The 19,350-nt window shown below is 38.8% G+C and overlaps 1 protein-coding gene across 2 annotated transcripts in view; it reads left to right on the forward strand.

Moving 5' to 3' along the window:
• Positions 1-18,400, forward strand: part of LOC101486462 (polycystin-1-like protein 2) — a 44,555-nt gene extending 26,155 nt beyond the window's left edge. For both annotated transcript variants that reach the window (XM_076875368.1, XM_024805301.2), the window contains 19 exons: positions 219-320; positions 2,553-2,731; positions 3,055-3,201; positions 4,040-4,239; positions 4,332-4,543; positions 4,734-4,920; positions 6,003-6,243; positions 7,982-8,222; positions 8,394-8,490; positions 8,582-8,704; positions 8,887-9,072; positions 10,160-10,490; positions 10,625-10,758; positions 10,965-11,092; positions 12,158-12,318; positions 12,442-12,652; positions 13,814-13,915; positions 14,038-14,169; positions 17,884-18,400. In XM_076875368.1, the coding sequence (XP_076731483.1) occupies positions 219-320; positions 2,553-2,731; positions 3,055-3,201; positions 4,040-4,239; positions 4,332-4,543; positions 4,734-4,920; positions 6,003-6,243; positions 7,982-8,222; positions 8,394-8,490; positions 8,582-8,704; positions 8,887-9,072; positions 10,160-10,490; positions 10,625-10,758; positions 10,965-11,092; positions 12,158-12,318; positions 12,442-12,652; positions 13,814-13,915; positions 14,038-14,169; positions 17,884-18,087 (3,318 nt within the window). In that variant the 3' untranslated portion in view covers positions 18,088-18,400. The remainder of the gene's footprint in view (positions 1-218; positions 321-2,552; positions 2,732-3,054; positions 3,202-4,039; positions 4,240-4,331; positions 4,544-4,733; positions 4,921-6,002; positions 6,244-7,981; positions 8,223-8,393; positions 8,491-8,581; positions 8,705-8,886; positions 9,073-10,159; positions 10,491-10,624; positions 10,759-10,964; positions 11,093-12,157; positions 12,319-12,441; positions 12,653-13,813; positions 13,916-14,037; positions 14,170-17,883) is intronic.
• The last annotated feature ends 950 nt before the right edge of the window (positions 18,401-19,350 follow it).

Below are 19,350 nucleotides of genomic sequence, written 5' to 3' on the forward strand. Positions count from 1 at the left end.
TGTTTGATCCTTGAAGCTTAAGGTCATTTCAGCCACTTCTAAAATACACACTTGTATCTCTCTGCATCTTCTATATTCTTACATGAACTCTCTCTCTGGATAGATAGATAGTTTCTAGATAGATAGTTGAACGCTAATATGTGAACAGCTTTTCTGTTTGGGAATAGCGTCTCCATCTCATGTCCATATAATATTTTTGCTTGTTGGCTGAATAACAGGTAAAGGTGACAGAGCTGGAGGACAATGATCCAATGGATGAGTATCGCTACCTGTTGAGTGTCTGCACCGGGCATCGTATAGGAGCCTCCACTTCCTCTCAGGTACATGTGTTCAGTGAAAGTCACACTTATCACAAAGTTACTTTAGACTTGTGGAAACATCATGAGATGCACGTTCTCTGTTTTCAGTCTGCTTATCAGCAGCTCATCTTTTTACAATTTCACCACCAGAGATGGGCAGTAGCGTTACTGTAATCCGATTACTTTTTTCAAGTAATGAGAAAAGTAAGGGATTACTATTGCCAAAAAAGCAATTAGATTACTGTTACTTCTCCCATAAGCACCCTGCGTTACTGCGTTACTAAACCGTGATTTTGTTTGTGAGCGTGTCTCACGACAAGGACGTACAAGCGTGCGACGTCCGTGGCAGCAACGTCCATGTGCAGATCAACAATGAATAATATGGAGTGCAGGAGAGAAGGTACGACCATGCGGCGTTTAAAGCTTGGAAGTACTGGCATTACTTTGAGTTTGATTCTGTAAGTGACAAAAACATTAGCGTTTGCTGTTCACTCTGCGTGGAAAAAAAAAACTTCTTTCTACAGCGAAAAATTAAACATTAAATCTGAGCAAGCACCGAGCACACCACCACGGGAATGTGAAATTCACAGAGAAATCCCCGGATCCTCCCACTGACATGACTGCTGAGGCACCGGGCAAACCTCCACCCGCCCCACTCCTGCTAAATAGATGAAAATAGATTTAAGAGCCACAGGACCCAGTGCCGCTGAGTCTTAGATTTTATTTGAAAGAGTGAGTGCAAACACAAAACATTATTTTATTTTATAAGCTGGAATATGCAGAAAATAGGTTTGAATGTTAAACACATTTCACAGAGAATATTCCATATAATTAAATTTTTGCTTGATGCTTAAAGTTAAAAGATTAAAACCAATAAAACACGTTTTAAAGAGAGACTTTTTCATTTGATTACATTTTACATAATGATGGATTATGCAGAAAAAGAACTGGGCTGAAAGGTCTTTCGCTTTATTATGTATTGAGGTTGTGTCTCATGTTTTTATAAACTAAGTAATAAAGTAACTAATTACTTTTGAAAACAAGTGATCAGTAAAGTAACAGGATTACATCTTGGAGAAGTAATCAGTAATTAGTAACTAATTAATATTTTCAAGTAACTTGATCAACACTGTTCACCACAAACAAGAACTTTTTCATCTGTGTTACCCAAACACACAATACGCCATTCAGCAACTCTTCATGTTTCGCTGGCAGTGAAACACCGTGAAGCACTCAATAACCAAAGACTTCTGGGGTTGCTCCATCAGCTCCATCTTAAGGGCGAGTTCTAAAATAGGCTTGTGAATACTCAGCTTTCGTTAGGTGGTGGGCTTCATACACCTGCTCTTTCTGCCGACACATTAGGCCCCATAATATATGTGTTTTTTTAGCATGTTCTGCTAACACTAAGCTACAGGCAGATTTGCACTTGGGTTTCAGCACATGCTCTGTACTGATCACTTAGGCTGCTCATCTCATCACTCGTATTTTCTGTCTGTACTAACTTTTCAGTGATTTTTTTTTCTTTCAGTAACTTTATGTGAAAAAGTACATTCTTTGTGTCTTTTCTTTTCTGTATTCCCAGACTGATGTATGCAATTACATATTAAAGAAAAGGCACATGCACATGCTTTAATATCTATCTCATCAGATAGAATAGAAGAAGAAGAAAGTTAACGAGAGTGGAGCTTAAACATGCATTTTTTAATGTCCAACCGGTGGCAACTCCTCTGGATGGAAAGTAAAGAAACTAATAAAACAGACTGAATAGAAGTATTTTGGTAAATTCTTACTTTTCTACTTGTTGCTAACATCTTACCAGTTTTGTAAATGATGGTAAAACATTGTGTGTCTTAACGTCGGGGATGTTTTTCTTGCTGTTAACACTGACCTACGAGCTTGTTAGCATGTTAGCATGTTACGAGCTCATGTTTAATGAAATTCTGTAACCTGTTTCCTAGCAAAATATAAATACATGCACAGCACTGTGTGTATCATATGCACTGCACACAGACTCTCACACTTACACACAGTGAAATCTTAATTGTTATTTTTACAGTGGTTATTCTAACTGTATGAAACAGACAAAAATTGATCAAGTCCGTATTTCTATTACTATTTGAAGTTTTCCCTAATATATTGCCAGAAACAGTTTAAACCAGTACTAAGGCGCTACCATTGCTCTCATATATGGAATCAGAATGGTATTGTTTTCAGTTTTATACTTTTCATGCACAAAATTGATTATTTTAGGTGACAGTTACTCTGCTGGGCACAGAAGGACACAGCGAGCCTCACCACTTGACAGATTCAAAGAAACGTGTGTTTGAAAGGGGAGCAGTGGACATGTTCCTGCTAACTACGCCCTTCTCCCTGGGAGACCTGCAGGGCATCAGACTATGGCACAACAATTCAGGAAGCCATTCTGCCTGGTAGGAAAAAAAGAAATGTCACAACCACACAAAAGAAAGGCATCTCGACAATTATGGTATTTTCTGAGTCATTAGAAACATACTGTTTGACCAAGAACACCACAATGATTGGACATTAAGGTGAATACAGTGTGAATCCGGTCCCAATTACACTGATCTTAAAGATAATTATTGTTGCTTTTTTAAGGAAAACATGGTCTTTAAATGCAATTCAGCTGTCATTTTAAGTAATATGTCTTCTACTGACTTTTGTGGGTGTCACGTGGAGCAAAGCAGAGGTCACATGATTGCATCTTGCATTTACATTGTTTGCCTTTTCTCAGGTATGTAGGCAATGTCATGGTGCAGGATTTACAGACAGAGGAGAAATGGCATTTTCTATGTAATTCCTGGCTGTCGGTAGACATTGATGACTGTTCCCTCGATAAAATATTTCCTGCTGCAACAGAGATGGATCTAAAAAGGTTCAGGTAAGCGCAAAGCCTGGTGGTACGTTTGGTAGCAGAATTACACGTACAAGCACTCTGTCTAGAGGCTGAACATGAAACTCAGATTGGGAGTACTGATCAAATGCAAATTCAATCGAATTCATGGTTTGGAGTTCCATTTGGATAATGTTATGTTTGCAGCAGGCAGGGTAAACTATCATTTTTTTTTTTAATGAAATTCACTTTCACAAAGCAGCAGCCAGAATTTACTTTTCAACTCGTTGAAAAATCTACCAGTGCTTGTGGACTTTCACAAGGCTACCAGAAAGAAATTATTAGGCCCAGGTATGATTAAAATGCAAGGTGGAGGGAGAGTGGACACACTGGACAGAGGATGCTGAACTGCCAAGCAGGAGAAAAAGAAGAAAACAACAGAGAAGATTCATGGATGATGTGATAGAGGACATACAGTGGGTTGGTGTGACAGAAGAAGCTGGGGATAGGGTGAGATAGAGGCAGATGATCTACCATGGTGACTAAGGGAACCAGCTGAAAGAATAAAAAAATGTGACTACAGAACAATTTATTGTTTTATTTGAATTTAGCTGAATTTCCAAAGACGAAATGAAACCCAGTAAAAGCTGCCACTTTCTTCTCATCCCAGTTGAGTAGCTAAATATTTGGTTTAAGCGCTGATCTGGTGATTTAGTGGGGATTATTCGCTTTTCTTTAGGCTCTAAAACCTCCAAATGCTTCAGATCTACAATAGTGTTTTACAGGAATTAGAAAAAGATTAAAATGTGATGCTAATCCATCACTAATTAGCTGTTTATGAAGGTTTAAAACATTTGATTTTTACAATGTTGCTTTTATCTTTCAGTAATTTGTTCTTCACAAAGACAACAAAGGATTTCAATGACGGACACCTCTGGATTTCGGTGATCAGTCGACCACCGAGCAGCCACTTCACCTGTGTGCAGAGAGTGTCCTGCTGTTTTTCTCTGCTGCTCTGTACCATGTTAACCAGTATCATGTTTTATGGGATCCCAAAAGATCCCTCTGACCAAGTAATGGACCTAGGTACATCAAAAATGTATTGCCATTAAATTTACTTTTAAAAAAGTGTAAAAAAGTCCAAATCTAATTAATCTATTTCCCATTTGTATTTTCAGGAAGTTTTGAGTTTACTTGGCAGCAGTTCATGATTGGAGTTCAGAGCTCCCTCATCATGTTTCCCGTCAATATCCTCATAGTCAGTATTTTCAGATTCACTCGTCCTCGGGAGTTTTCTTGTTGCCAGCGCAAAAAAAAGAAAAAGAACACACAAGATTCTTCTGCCACAACGGACATGACTAACAGAGTGTCTTTAGATGTTATCATTAAGGTAGGTGTTTCCTGTTTTTGTGTTTCTGCATTTAATATTAAGGTGCTGCTAAACTGGCACCCAAGCCTTATGACAAACCTTTTTGTACGTGTTACAAATACTGATGGTTTTGTGGGTTTAGAAGAATTTCTCTAATGTGCATACACTTCATTTGGTATCAAAATTCGGTATTGAATGTGCTTCCTCTTAGGACATCACAAGAATTGCCCACTCGCTCTCTAAGACGATGAAAAGCAACGTCGCATGCAAGGAGATTAAGTTTGTACCTGGACAAGAAAATGATGTCAATGCTATACTTTCTGTGTTGAAAGACTTAATCACACAGAATAACACAGCTAGTGAAAATATCGAGACAGAAACACAGCCTCAGCTATCAGGTGAGTTCTCGTGTTAATAATTGATCATGATCAACTAAAAGTGCTGCAACACTGCCCCAAACCCCCATCTTATTTAAGTTTGCGCGACCTGCCCGTTAAGAACATATTCTTGGGTACTTCTATATCAGTTTCAACATTATACTGTTCAGAAAAACAAAAATAAAGTTGAAGCACGGACATCGTGACACACTGGAGGAGATCAAGTGGCCACTGAAGTGCAAGTAGCTTTCTAAAAACAAGAGCAAAGTTGCAGGGAGCCAAATCTGGCGCCTGCTGATGAATGATTGTGCTGCTGAGGCCAAAATCACCTGCCTCTTCAACTGTGGTGCGTGCCACTGAGTATCAGCACACACCACACTGAAGCAGTGTACAGCAAATCTTCTCGGTTTCATGGCTCTTTAGGATGTTACCTTAGAACACGCTGACTGTCTGAGCCTAGAAAATGAATTTATGGTGAATGCTGCATCTTCCTCGAGCGATGCTTTGCCATTGGGGTGAGGTCTACTGAGAAGTACTTTGGTTTGAAGCCGGGGTCAGTTGGACACAAATTTTTTACATGTTAACTCTGCACCACATACGAGTGCGTAGAATAGGATTCATGTCTTCGAGTGCCTCTGGATACAAACCAGAGGGGAGATCAGCTAACTCGACCTTTGGACTTTTCACAAGTGTAGTCAGACAACTTTATGATCACAGCTCTCGCATTAAGGGTCAAATTAGTACTTACATATCAGAAGGTCTCACAAACAGTTTGGTGTCAGTTCTTTTGCTTTTAAATAACATGCAAAGCAAATTTAAGTGGCGTGCTACAAATTTGATGGACGTTGTTTTTAATCAGCTGTTAATTCAAAGAGGCATAAAAGATGAAAATTTGCCTGAAAGGACGGACACTGCAGAGTTCTGAAATCATTCAGAAGATACTTGCTTATATGACAAAGTGGTTGTTTGAAACAAATAAAGACAGAATTTGAAAACGCTGCCAACAATCACATTTCTGCAAACAAAGCAATTTTTGCTTTCTGAACACATCATATCATGTGCTTCCTTGAGATTTCCAAGTAATAACATATGTACATTTTCAGATAGCAGCGCTTATCCAGCATCGGCAGAGGGGGTGATTCAAAAGAACAGAAACAAAAGCCAGTATCTGTACAGACAACTGTGTCGCATCGACAGTGAGTTGAGTCAGCTGGGTCCCTCAGGCTTCCCGAATCCACACAGCTACAAACAGGCGCTGCAGCAAGTCCAGAGCACGAAGGAGTTGCTTGAAGATCAACTCGTTGCATCCAACAGAGGCGTTCCAGATGAACCCACCAACAAAACGTATGAAAGTCACTCTGTAAGAGGACCGCGCTGGTGCAGTTAGATGTCACATCCATCTAGAACATTTTATTTTATCTTGGAGGAATTAACTGCAGTTATAGCTGCTGTATGTCTTTGTTTTAATTATTATAGTCACTGCAACGCTTTTAATTGATAAAATTAAAACTCAACACAAAGAAGGGGGTTGTTGAGGCACTCTGAGGATAAAATCATATAACAAATTTGTTCTCAGCAAGCAAAACACACCAACGTGTATCGACTCAAAGTCTTCCTCAGGGACTGACACATGCACAGCCTAGATTAAATACCCTGGCTCGCACTCAACCAGCACCTGTGTGCAAAGTATTTTAAAAAGACAGACGTCCCTACATATCAAAGCAATAACAAAACCTCAGCAATGTTCTGTAAGAATTATCAAAGAAACTACAAAAGCAATATGAGAAAAAGGACCAACAAACACCATTTTTAAACTCACAGTAAATCAAAATAGAGTACAATTCAATCATTAAAATACGTTGAGCTAGAGCACAAAATTTCACTAGTCAAAATATGCATGAGCCTGCACAGTAAGCTATTAAAAAACTTCAAAAATAAACAATAAAATCTATGAGAGTTTCAAGATTGTGACTTTAAATTTTAAATCATCAAAATGGGTGTTCTATGAGTGAAACAACTGAAGTCGAATTGCTGATCTGCAGAGGTAGAAAAAGTGCCAAAGTACAAGTACAGGTTCTTAAAAAAATACTAGTAAAGTATTAAGTACACTCCAGAAAAAGCTGACTCAACTTCTTTACTCAAGTAAAAGATGAAAAAAAAAAAAAAGGCTCTGAAATGTACTCAAAGTGAGAAAGTAAAAAGTAGCTCTTTGAAGCACATTTATATCAAGTATTTTTATGCAAAGCTAAATGAACTTTGTGCTATTACTCGATCAGTTTCAGATGATGGATCTATGTGTCATCAGCTCAAATTCAAATTCATCTCTGCTACATTTCATGTAACCTAACTCTGAGCATGAACCTCTTCTTCCTGTTCTGTTTTCCTCTTTTCCCTTTATGCTCGCTCCTGCAGCCAGGAATTGTGCAATGCTCCAGCCCACTTTAACCCCTGACTATAGCGTGATGAATGATGCAAAAAATATGAGTTATCAAAAGCTTTTGCTTCTTTGATCTCTTTGTATGTGTAAAGCCCCAGTGATAGATACAACAGTAGGATTACTTTTCTTTGTTACTGTTTCCACCATTTAGCCTCAGATCACTCAGATGTTTGAAGGCAGCTGTGAAATAAAAACTTCCCTCAGTTGTCTTAAACCTAAAGTAATGAGCCTGGTTTGAAAATGTGAGGAGTGAAAAGTATAAATATTTGGGTAAAAATGTAGAGAGTAAAAGTTAACAGCTGAACATAAATACTCAAGTACTTGACTAACAAAATAGTTGTACTTCCTACCTCTGCATTATTGAGCATATTCAATTCAATTTTTCAGTTCAGTTTTATTTATATAGAAGGAAATCACAAAAGCAGTCACCTCACGGTGCTTTATATGGTAAAGGCCCTAAAGTAGTATAATATGGAGAGCAGTACTGATTTAAACATGTATACACGATGTTAGGATAATGGCCTATTACTTTGCAAAAACATTTTTACTCGTTGCTCTGTAAAGTTACATGTTAATGCTATTGAAATTCATATTGGTGAAAGGAAATGTAATTTTACTTGCTGTTCTGTCGCTCCGTGTTTACAGGGCCAGTCCGTCAGACAGCACTGATGGCGATGGCGGTGAGAAAGAAAGGACGTGCTGTCACGGAGGTCTACCCTGGTGGTTTATTTTTTTTGGCTGGCTGCTGGTGATCGCAACCAGTGTCGTATCAGGCTATTTCACAATGCTGTATGGCTTGAAATTTGGAAAACCGCGCTCCATAAGTTGGTTGGTATCCATGGTTATTTCCTTCTTTCAGAGTGTCCTCCTTATTCAGCCGCTGAAGGTGAGAAGAACATTTGTCTGTTATATACATACCCTTAAGATTTCCTGCACAGTTAAAATTTCAGTTACACAATTTTCTTATAATTTAACGTTTCTAATATAGATAATTTTTTGTAAATTTAAATATTTACTCGAAATAAACCACTGCATTTATTCATGCCTCTCAAAACAGGTGCTTTGTTTTGCAATCTTCTTTGCTCTTGTGATTAAAAAAGTCGACGAGGAAGATTTTCAAAATGTTCAATTTGAAAGAAACCACAGAAATATCGGTAAAATATCAAGAAAAACTCTAGAAAGCATACTTTCTTCCTCTTTTGTTTAAATACTGAACATTTCTTTGGCAACAAACTTCATCCACAGGTGAACAAATGTTTGTGCGCTATGGCAGTGTTTATGAGCCGCCGCCTCTGGCAGACGTAGAAAAAATGAGGAGGAACAGGATGCTGGAACAGAAAGCCTTTGCTCTAATCAAGGAGATACTGAGTAAGTAGACACACAAAGAACTGCGAATTAACCTGATTAAAACAAATTGAAGGAAATCTTCATCAATGACAGAAACTGCAGAAAAAATATAATAATTTTGACTACAACTTATCTTCCAGGGATGTTGTAAGTCTGACCTGAAATTAATGCTGGGTTTGACTTAATCCCCCTGTATGTTTCAGTCTACATGGGGTTCCTGTGGATGCTGCTGCTGGTGGCACATGGCCAGAGAGATCCAAATGCTTTTTACCTAAACACACACATTAAACAAAGCTTCTGTGGAAACGCCCCAGCCACCATGGCAATTCAAGATGTATTCAACTGGGCCAAGACATCTCTACTCAGTAACCTCTTTGGACAATATCCAGGTAAATATTTGTTACAAAAAGGACAGTCAAACAGGACAGGGCTTCGCTTTTATCTCTGTTGTAGACGTTGCCAGTTACTGGCCACCTCCTCTAATCTGCAGGCTCAGTAGACTGTTATCAAAGGACTATGGGAGAAATGGTTTTGCAAAGAGCAACAAAAGTCCATACAAGGATGTTATCAGAGTGGAAGTGGAAAGCATTTGATGACTTTCAACAAGGAGTCATGATTTCTGACCTAAAGCTGTTTGTTCTGCTTCACTGTGTAGTTGTGTTCTTACTTTTAAGGGTTAGTGTTGAACCTTTTTTAGAACGTTCCAATAGCAGAACATACAGAAGGGATATAACCATATCTACACAAACAGGTGAATTCGTTCGAGGTTCGATTCGATGGTTTGTTTTGTTATTTCATAAAAGTTTTAGAAGACTTTTTTGTTTATTAAAGCAGAACACATGAACAGATTAATCCAGCTTTATGTCAAAGCAACTGTTTTGTGTCAAGTGTCATTTCATTAATATCTGTGTATTATTTTAAATATTGTGCCTTAAGTCTTCACTGAGATTGCAGTGATATCAAATCTGAACTTTGGTGCAGGAAGTACAGATTATTATTATCTATTATTCTATATTTCCTGCCTCTTTTTTACATGTGCCCTTTTATCCCTCAGCCGTTAAAGGTTGGTGGAGTACTGCTGTCACCCTGCCAGGTGGTCGGGCAGGCAGCGTGGACACCCGACTTTGTAAACACGATAACTTGAGAACAAGATAAGCTAGGACTTTCAAATAGGTGCATCAACTAAAAGGATTACACACATTCAGATCTTGAGGTGAAGGTCAGAGGTCTAGTTTTTTTTTGTAATCTTGTCAACACAAGACACATGACAGTTTTCCCAGCGTATGTTAGAGTGCTTTGACTTGAACCTTTTAGCTAAATCTATAAATATATACATGCTACACAAAGGTTTCTCATCCTGAACTGCAATGATCTTTGCAGCTGGGCAGGTGCGTGTAGGTACGACCTAAAAAGACCGTAGCCTACTCAAATGAAAAATAAATGACAATAAGAGTGAAATGTAAAATACTGTTCCAGGATTCATCACTGATGGAAACTCGAAGCTTCTGGGAAATGCACGTCTTCGTCAACTGAGAGTGAAGAAGAACTCGTGTGAGATTGCAGGCCCCATGCTAAAGATGGTGCCAGGCTGTAGCGCTCCATATTCATGGGAAGCGGAGGACATGGGCTCCTACGGACCTGGCTGGAACACGTCTGTTGGAAATAACATCTCTGCAAGCATTTCCAGTCCCTGGACGTACCAGACACACTCTCAACTCAGAGCTTACCCCGTCTGGGGAGAATTGGCGCTCTACAGAGGGGGAGGCTTTTCAGTGGAGCTCGGCCCAGATTTACAAACTGCAACCAGGTCTCTACCTTAAGAAAAATCGAAAGAATACCCAAGATGCTGTGTTGTCTGAGAGTTAATAGTCTTCTTGGTTGGTTTTAAAATGAACATATGGAATATATTAACAACATTAATTCTTTAATATTTATCCACAGCACCCTCGACTATCTGTTCAACAATATGTGGTTCGATGTTTACACGCGGGCCATCTTTGTTGAGTTCACTGTTTATAATGCAAATGTGAATCTCCTCTGCATTGTCACGCTTTTGCTGGAGTCCCCTGCTGTAGGTAAGGAGAACTGTAATGCATCTAAAGCTTTGTTAAAGAAGACTCTGTAGAATGGATAACACATCAGACTTTATTACTTTTCATATGTAACTCCAATCTACATTTATTCCCTTTTTACACCTTCATACTGAGAACTCCGACAGCCTATGATTGAGATCACATTAAGCTGTACGCATGTAAGTGAAGTCTTCTCTCTGACTTTGCAGGAGCCTTTCAGTTAAACAGTGAAATGCAGAGTGTTCATCTCTACCTGCCAGGTGACGGCCTCCACATCTGCATTATGACCGCTGAGATCATTTATATGCTTTTCATCCTCTATTACATGTTCAATCAGGTAAATACAAACATTATTAATACATAATGGAATCTAGTTCCAAATATTGTTTTCTATGTATCCAGTTAAATAGACTAACTTCATTTAGCCAATGAGGTTTAAACAAACTTAGAATGGCATCATCATCACTTTTTGGTTTCCTGACCATTATTTTCCTGAGAGTGAGCAGTTACTGTTTGTTACTGTGATCGGCAAGAATTAGTCTAACGTGGATTAACTACGAGTGTCGTGAGGCTGAACAGTCAATGAAGCCACTCTGCATGTTTCTATTAATCATTTTTTATTAAGTCGTTACTGCCTGTTAATCCAGAAGCAATTAGCAGCTAAATCAGAGCATGTCAAATGCTGTGCAGCTCTACTGTACTGTAATTACGAGGAAATTACAAAGTTGATGCTGATATAATAGCATTAATCTTATTTGTCATTCGTAATAATCCTTTTGCTTTTTAGTGCATCACTGAGTCACATGTTAATCACGTCGTTTCACTTCATTCAGGCTCATTGTGATCGTGGGTGTCGACCATTAACTGTAATTTCTGAGCCAATAAGCTCCTATTGTGTGCCCTTTGTTGCAGTCCCTTAAGATTATTATGGTGACATAAGCACACAGCTTATTTTTCTGTATCTGTCAAGATGTCATGTAGCTACACCCCCTCTGAAATTCACCTGGAAGTCCCAAAGACTGCATGTTAAATTAACTACAGTAAGAGCTTTAGACAACATATAATCTCAATTATTAAGGAGCCTAAATATCCATAAATGTGCTATTTTTATCTATCTTTGTATTGCTCTCTCATAAAGATTTTTAGGGTTAGATAAACAGTATACAGTAAATGCTTATACTTAAAAACCTCTTATGTGAGCACTGAGACTTTCATTAAATATGATCAGATTATTTTCACATGCATTTGGACATCATGGGACAAATCAGCACTTTTATTTGTGCAAATTGTCAACATATGTTTGGTGGTGTTCCTGCTAAAACCTCAACAAATGCATGAGCATGCAGACAACCCCCTGCTGGATTACATAAGAGCTGTTGCTCTCACTTCTTTTCCTGGAAAGGGGAAATTAATGAAGCAGCAGCGCTGGCTTTACTTCAAGAACAAATGGAACCTTCTGGAGCTTTCTATCATCCTGCTGAGCTGGAGTGCCGTGGCCGCCTTTATCCAGAGGACTCTGATCACGAACCGTGATATAGCATACTACCAAAACCACAACGACAAGTGAGATTAACGTAAAACTCTGCTTTAATTTTAGCTGTTTAACTGCAAAAACATGCCTCTCCCATGCTTGGTGTTATTTGGTGGGTTGTTTTTTTTTACTCCACATCTTTCCTGTTTTTATAGGTTTGTCAGTTTTTACCAGACAGGCACATCAGAATCACTTTTTCAATATCTGATGGCTTTCCTGGTCCTGCTCGCCACTGTCAAACTGTGGCACCTGCTTAGACTTAACCCAAAGATGAACATGATCACAGCTGCACTGCAGCGAGCCTGGACCAGCATAAGCGGTCTTCTTCTGAGCATTGTGATCATGTTGCTGGCTTATTCCATTGCAGTAAGTATCTGGTTCCTTTGACCAAATCTTGACTCCTCGCAAATAAATAATTTTGTATTTACATGGACAAGAACAGAACGCTTTTTGGTGGCGGTCGGGAGGGTTATTAATTACAGCCTAATCTTAAAAGTAGAGACAGTGTCTGTCTCCTGAATCTGGTTCCACTGAAGAGTACTCTGAGGTCTTTAAGATAAGATGGGGAATGCTTGTTCAAAACCTTGTATCTGAGGAGAAAACTATAACACTTTGGACAACTTGAAAAGAGAACTTCTCTCAGATTTAACGGTGCTGCTCAGTCAAAGCAAAAAAATGTTCTCTAAAGCCTTTAATACAAAGATTTAAAAAATATATCTATTCTGAAAATTAATTAAAAAGATTAATTTATCTTAATAATTTGAGAAAATACACTTTTTAGTAAAATAAACAATGTTTTAAAAGTCAAGAACTCAACTCTTTGGAAACACTGAAAAATCTGACTTTGTCTAATCCAGTGGTCCCCAACCCCCGGGCCTCGGACCGGTACCGGTCCGTGAGTCGTTTGGTACCGGGCCGCGAGAGTTGAGGCTCAGGTGCAAAATGTATGGTTTTCAGGGTTTTTATCGGTTTTCAGCGTCATTTTGTTATCGTTTTTATCGTTAACTTGGTTTTCCTGGGTCTTTTCACGTGTGTTATGAATAAATCTTCTTTTTTCGGTACCGGTACTAGTTTTATTTTGTTGTATTTATCCGCGACACCTTAAAGGCCGGTCCGTGAAAATATTGTCGGGCATAAACCGGTCCGTGGCGCAAAAAAGGTTGGGGACCGCTGCTCTAATCAATATAATTTAAATTAAAACCATCCAGTAGTTTGATAAATTACATAAAAGTCCAAAACAAAAGGACAGCTGATGCTAATCTTTTCCACTGTGTGCATTAGAGGACTTGAATAGTGATGAGCGTTGACTGGAGAGCCGGGGCAGGTGGTGTTCATTACATTCGTAAATTTAAACTAATTATTCTGTTATAGTACAGTGTCATTATGCTTTAAACGGTGCGTGAAATACCAATCAAGTAACCTCACTCCATTATCGCCGAGATTATTTAATGAAAATTGAAATCCATGATGGGCAGGAATGAGCTCAGCGGTCCTTCTGCTGATCTAATGGTAATTTCTCTCCTTCAGTGTAACGTGATTTATGGCTGGAACCTATCCTCTTATAAAACTTTCATGGATGCTCTCATGACTCTCATCGGTTTGCAGATAGGCATCTTTAACTATGATGAGGTGAGAATGATCGTCTCAGGATTTGCACACATTAAGTCAACATTTTTCTTTTTCTGTCATTTCCAATTTGGTCAGTTAGTTTCAAAGTGGTAATAACATCTAACTGAGGCACTATCTTCTAGGTCCTGGCCAGCAATCCTGTGCTTGGTGGGTTACTCATTGGTTCCTGTATAGTTTTTGTGACATTCGTGGTGCTCAATCTCCTGCTCTCGGTGATCCTCATGGCATTCAATCAGGAGCAAAAATACCACAAGGTAACAAAAATCAGGATCATTTTTCTGTGTTTTAGTTATCCTCACCATACAATTTTAATCATTCAGTAGCAGTTGAGTTGTTCACGCATTTTAAATGTTACTGAATAACTCAGCTGATATTGTTGCTCTAGAGGAATAAAAGCTGAGCATTGGCCCAATGGACTTTTTAACCAGGTTTTTTGAGACAATATTGGCGAGTGAGAGGAAAATAGGAAAAGAAGTGTACCAGTTCTCAAAATAAATGGGATGAGAGGATCTGTTGTAACTACACAGGGATAAAGTTGATCACATAGGAGAGTTGCTGAAGCTAGGTTAAGAGGAGAAGTGATCATCGGTGAGCAGCAGTGTGGCTTCATGCCACAAAAAAGCACAGGTGCCTTTTTGTGCTTCACTGTGTCTTTGTGGATCTAAAGAAATGTATAGATAGGATAAGTGGAAGCGAATGGATGGATGGATGGATGGATGGATGGATGGATGGATGGAACTTTGGTTCAGACTAAATCAGAGCAGCAAGGAGCTGCCATGAGGAACACCTGAAAAATAGGCCCATAGATGTGAAGGAGGATGTTCAGAGGGTTGATGTGTCACAAGAGCATAGAAGCGATAGGCTGAGGTGCCAAAAGAAGAAAAAGAAGTAACATTTGCTTATTTTCAATAAACTCTGGTTCCCAGTGTAAAGTGTACCCAGAGAAAAGATGACATGTCCTACAAAAAGCTGCAGGTTTGACACTGTCAGTCTGTTCTTGGCACTTTTTTTCCTGTTGTGTGATTTCTTAAGTTTACTTTGCAAATATCCACATTTTACTCCAGCTGTTTCCAGGCCACAGGCAGCAACCATCTCCCATTTCTTTAAAAATCTAAATGCAACAAAATTTTACCCAGTCATGCACCTCCTAAGCACATGGGCAAACTTCACTGAAATTTAAGCTTAAAAGCCAGACGAGTGCACCTCACAAAATCATTACATTCAGGTTTTGAGTGGACAAGAAGCAGACTTCCTTATTATCCAATCAGAAGTCTCTGTGTGTGAGTTTTTAACAGTAAATGAAATACAAACCGCGCTGTAACTCGCAAACTGAAAGGTTGAGGAATTAAAAGTCAAACTCAAAATATAAAACACTAAAGTCATGAAACCAAACTGGAACAGCCACAAATTCCTAACACTTGGCTGTGTTGCTTCCATTTTTATGGGTGTCAGTTATGTAAAAGCAGAGAAGGCAAACGCTTTGTCGTGTCAGTAAAGTGCACCATGATCTCGTAGAGTAATTATTAAGAGAATTTGCTTCTGTGACAGAACATTTATTCATCAGCAGAGACCCGACAGCTAAAAGACGACAAAAAAAGTGAAGTCAGTTTAAAAGTATGATTGTGAATGTCTGAGAAATATATATTTATGATGCTAATTAGCAATAATTCCTGTAAAAGGTTTCCTTGTACTCTAGTTTAAGCTACAATTTGCTGTCCAGACTGTTTGTTGGTATTTGTTAGACAGAAGCAGCCTGCTGTGTGCACTGATGGGATTGGAGATAATGCTGATATTGTCAGGCAGGAACCGTCTGGCTCGCTATCTGAAAACGCTAAGATTACATTTCTAAAGTTGTCACTTTGTGAGTAAGACAGCCCATATGGTTCCTGAAAACACAACTTAGTCTTTACACAGAAGTCGAGAGCAGCAGCCAGTAGCTTTAGGTAATGACATCAAAGTATCCCGTAATCTGTGAGTGCAAGAGTGAATTTTATTATTTCCACCATCGTTCATGTTGTCTGCTTCCTGTCCTTTTTGATAGAAATGTGTATTTATCTCAGGAAGAGTACTGACTTCTTATTCAGGAAAGACTGTGAACTCTGCAGCTTCTGCTTAAATGCACTGAAAAAAATGCAATTGAGTGGTTGTTACATTTACAAAAGTCTAACTTGTGATTTGAAGAAAATAATTTCATGTTTCTATGGTGAACGTAATTAAATCATGTAGTATCTGCATGAAGTTCAACAGCTTAATTTGTTCTTGTTGAGATGACACGATAGGATCTAGTAAGAGTTTCTCACTTGTCACGAAAGTCACAAGATCACATGAGATTTCAAACTGCAGGAAAATCGTTGGAGTTATAAGAGGCAGACAACTATAAACACACCATGTGTGCTATTGCTAATTATTGTGGTTTAACCTGTCAAGGATAAAAAGGTACAGAAAATTCTGCATCAAGCCTTGAAATCATAGCTTTCCTACTTTTGCTAAACCTCGATTGGTGGCGTGGTGGTTAGTGCTGTGGCCTCATAGCAAGAAAGTCATGGGTTCAAATCCACAATCTGGCTAGTTTGCAGTGGGTTCCTTCTGAGCACTCTGGTTTCCTCCCACAGTTACCCATAAGTGTGAATGTGAGTGCAAATGGTTGTTTGTCTCTATGGGATAGACTGGTGAGCTGTCCAGAGTGTACCCTCCTCTTACCCTATCACTTCTTGGTTATGCCCCTGCAGCCCAGATAAAGATAGAAGGGTGGAAGTTGTTGTAAATCCCTTCACGTCTTATGTTAACCAGACTCTAGACCAGGGGTCTCGAACTCCAGGACACATCTAAAACCTGCAAGTTTTAGATGTGTCCTTGATCCAACACAGCTGATTTAAAGGCTAAATTACCTCCTCAACATGTCTTGAAGTTCTCCAGAGGCCTGGTAATGAACTAATCATTTGATTCAGGTGTGTTGACCCAGGGTGAGATCTAAAATCTGCAGGACACCGGCCCTCGAGGCCTGGAGTTCGAGACCCCTGCTCTAGACTTTGTTGAACATTGAACATACAACATGTAGTATTTAAGTGACCAAGTAGTATTAGGATAAAAGTTAGTGAATAGTGTTGGAATAAAGTGACAAAAATGTGAAGGATTAAAATATTCCAAGACCTCATCTTACGTCATCTAAACATGTTTCAATCATGTTTTATCGACACAAAATGCACAGGTTTATTGAATATGAATAAGTTGTGTTGCTGTAATTTAGTTGTTTAAGTTTCTGCCAAAGCAAAACAATTGTATGCAACCACTGTCCACTATTGAACCCGACATGTTCTTTTTTTAAGTGCAATGTTACATAACTGCAATTATTCAGATTAACTCAGGGCACTTTGGAGGGTTGTAAAAGCTTTTAATGATCTATTTCACTGGTGGCAATTAAGAGACATTACATAATTCAGTAGTCAGTGATACTTGTTTGCACAGTTTAACTGAGACAGCTAAGAGAATGCAATCAAATCTTTCACTAAGGATTCCAGGTTAAAAATATTCTGCAGAATCAAACTGACCAAAAATTGCCTCCAGGCCAGCAGGCTGTTTCTGCCAGTTCGATTTCGACCTGAGGTGTAATTCTCAGTGTTAATTAAAGCGTTCTGCATTCAGACAGTGTCCATTCTGTTAACTTTTAATGGTTTTCTAAGTCGCTGAGTGGGACTCCTAAACAGGAGTCACAGCAACAGTTCAGTTCCAGCATGGTTTATTTATTTATTTCTATTTTTAAAATATATGCTTTTACAAAGGGAAAACATTGATGTAAGTGAGGAAGCACAGCGGTTTTATTGTTACAAAATAACCGTAGGAGCTGAACTGTACACCCACATTTTAGGATTTGTATTTCAAACTTGCACGAATATGTGCAAATGGTCAAAAGAGCTCTCGCCATCTGCAGTACTTTATTATGGATTTTGAATCTGTGCTTCCTTACCCAGCCTTCTGAAGAGGAGGAGATTGTCGACCTGATGCTGATGAAAATCTACAGTCTTTTTGGCATCAAACGTAAACATGCAAAAGACACCCGGGAGTCCGACGTGAGCGGCGGATGTGGCTTGGCCCAAAATAACAGCAGAAATATCTTAAGCACTTCTCCTGATTCCAACATTTTTCAGATGTCTGACAAATACGTAAACCTCTAAGGACGTACTGTACTTTTATTCCACGGTGTTCTCTCCTATCCTTTTTTCCCTCTTCTCGAGAGCATGCTGCACTGTTTTGTGAATATGTGTAATAGCTTATCATAACACACAGAAATACATTATTTGTTGAGATAAATAAGATGTTTAGAGCATGTTGGACTCAGTGTTGTTTTTATTGCAACGATGATACTCAGGTTGCCAAAAACATAAGAACTATATGAGTATTTCATACATATATTGTAAGTATATAGTTTGTATGTGTCTCGTAATCATACAATCAATGTTTCAGCTTTAAAATAAAGAGAAAAATGCATTCATGTGTGTGATTCATGTGTTTGTGTCTAATAACCACTGTTATTCATTTAATATCCCCCAAACAGCTTTGATTTCTCTAAAACACGCTGTCCTTGCAGGTCGAGCTTACTGAAACTGGTTTGTTCACACAGTATCCACAGACACTGCAAAATAGATGAGAGTCCATCACCAAGCAGATCGCAGCCAAACACACGCAGGCATCATTGGAGAGGCTTCGTCTTTTGCAGACTGTCAGGTTCTGACATCAGTGATGGATCTCATTTCTCACTTGTCATGTTTGGATGGTTTAAAAGACATTTTCATGCACTTTTGAGATATTTAAATTCCAACCACTTTTCATGAACCTAACCAAAAAGTTTTTGGTGCATAAAACTAACCAGTAAATTCAAGGTAACATAAATTAGGCAAATCAGAAAAGCAAAAGTCTTAAATGTAACATAAGCTGCAGGGTCAACAAGACTCAACTTCCACTCAGCCACAACAGCATTAACAAGCCAAAGTCAGGCAAAGATCATTTTAATATTCAACTCAGAGCTGCTAAACATGGTTCAGGTCCGTCTTCTCTATTCTTTTTCCATATGAGGGTGCTTTGTCACGCTGACCCAGAAAAAAGGAAGTATGTTTCTGCAGTGTCACTAAGTGAGAAACATTAACAGATGTGTGTGAGTTAAAATGTACTAGAGCGTGTGCTTTGAGCCACTGTGGACGTCAGGTTGTGTCTGAGAGACACAATGTTGGATTGTCAGCGTATAAGAGCACACTCGATCATGCAGCAGCGAACAGCGCAGAGGTCGTGACAGTTTCTGGTGGTTTTGAAAGTCAAGCATAAGAACATGCTGAGCACCCTTGAACATTATGAAAAATGAAAGTTAATAGGATTACCTTCTGACAAAAAGCTTACACAGTGTAAAGACAGCTGTTCACGAGGACTTTATAACCAACATTTTG

The sequence above is a fragment of the Maylandia zebra genome, linkage group LG16, assembly GCF_041146795.1.
Source record: "Maylandia zebra isolate NMK-2024a linkage group LG16, Mzebra_GT3a, whole genome shotgun sequence".
Classification (NCBI taxonomy): Eukaryota; Metazoa; Chordata; class Actinopteri; order Cichliformes; family Cichlidae; genus Maylandia; species Maylandia zebra.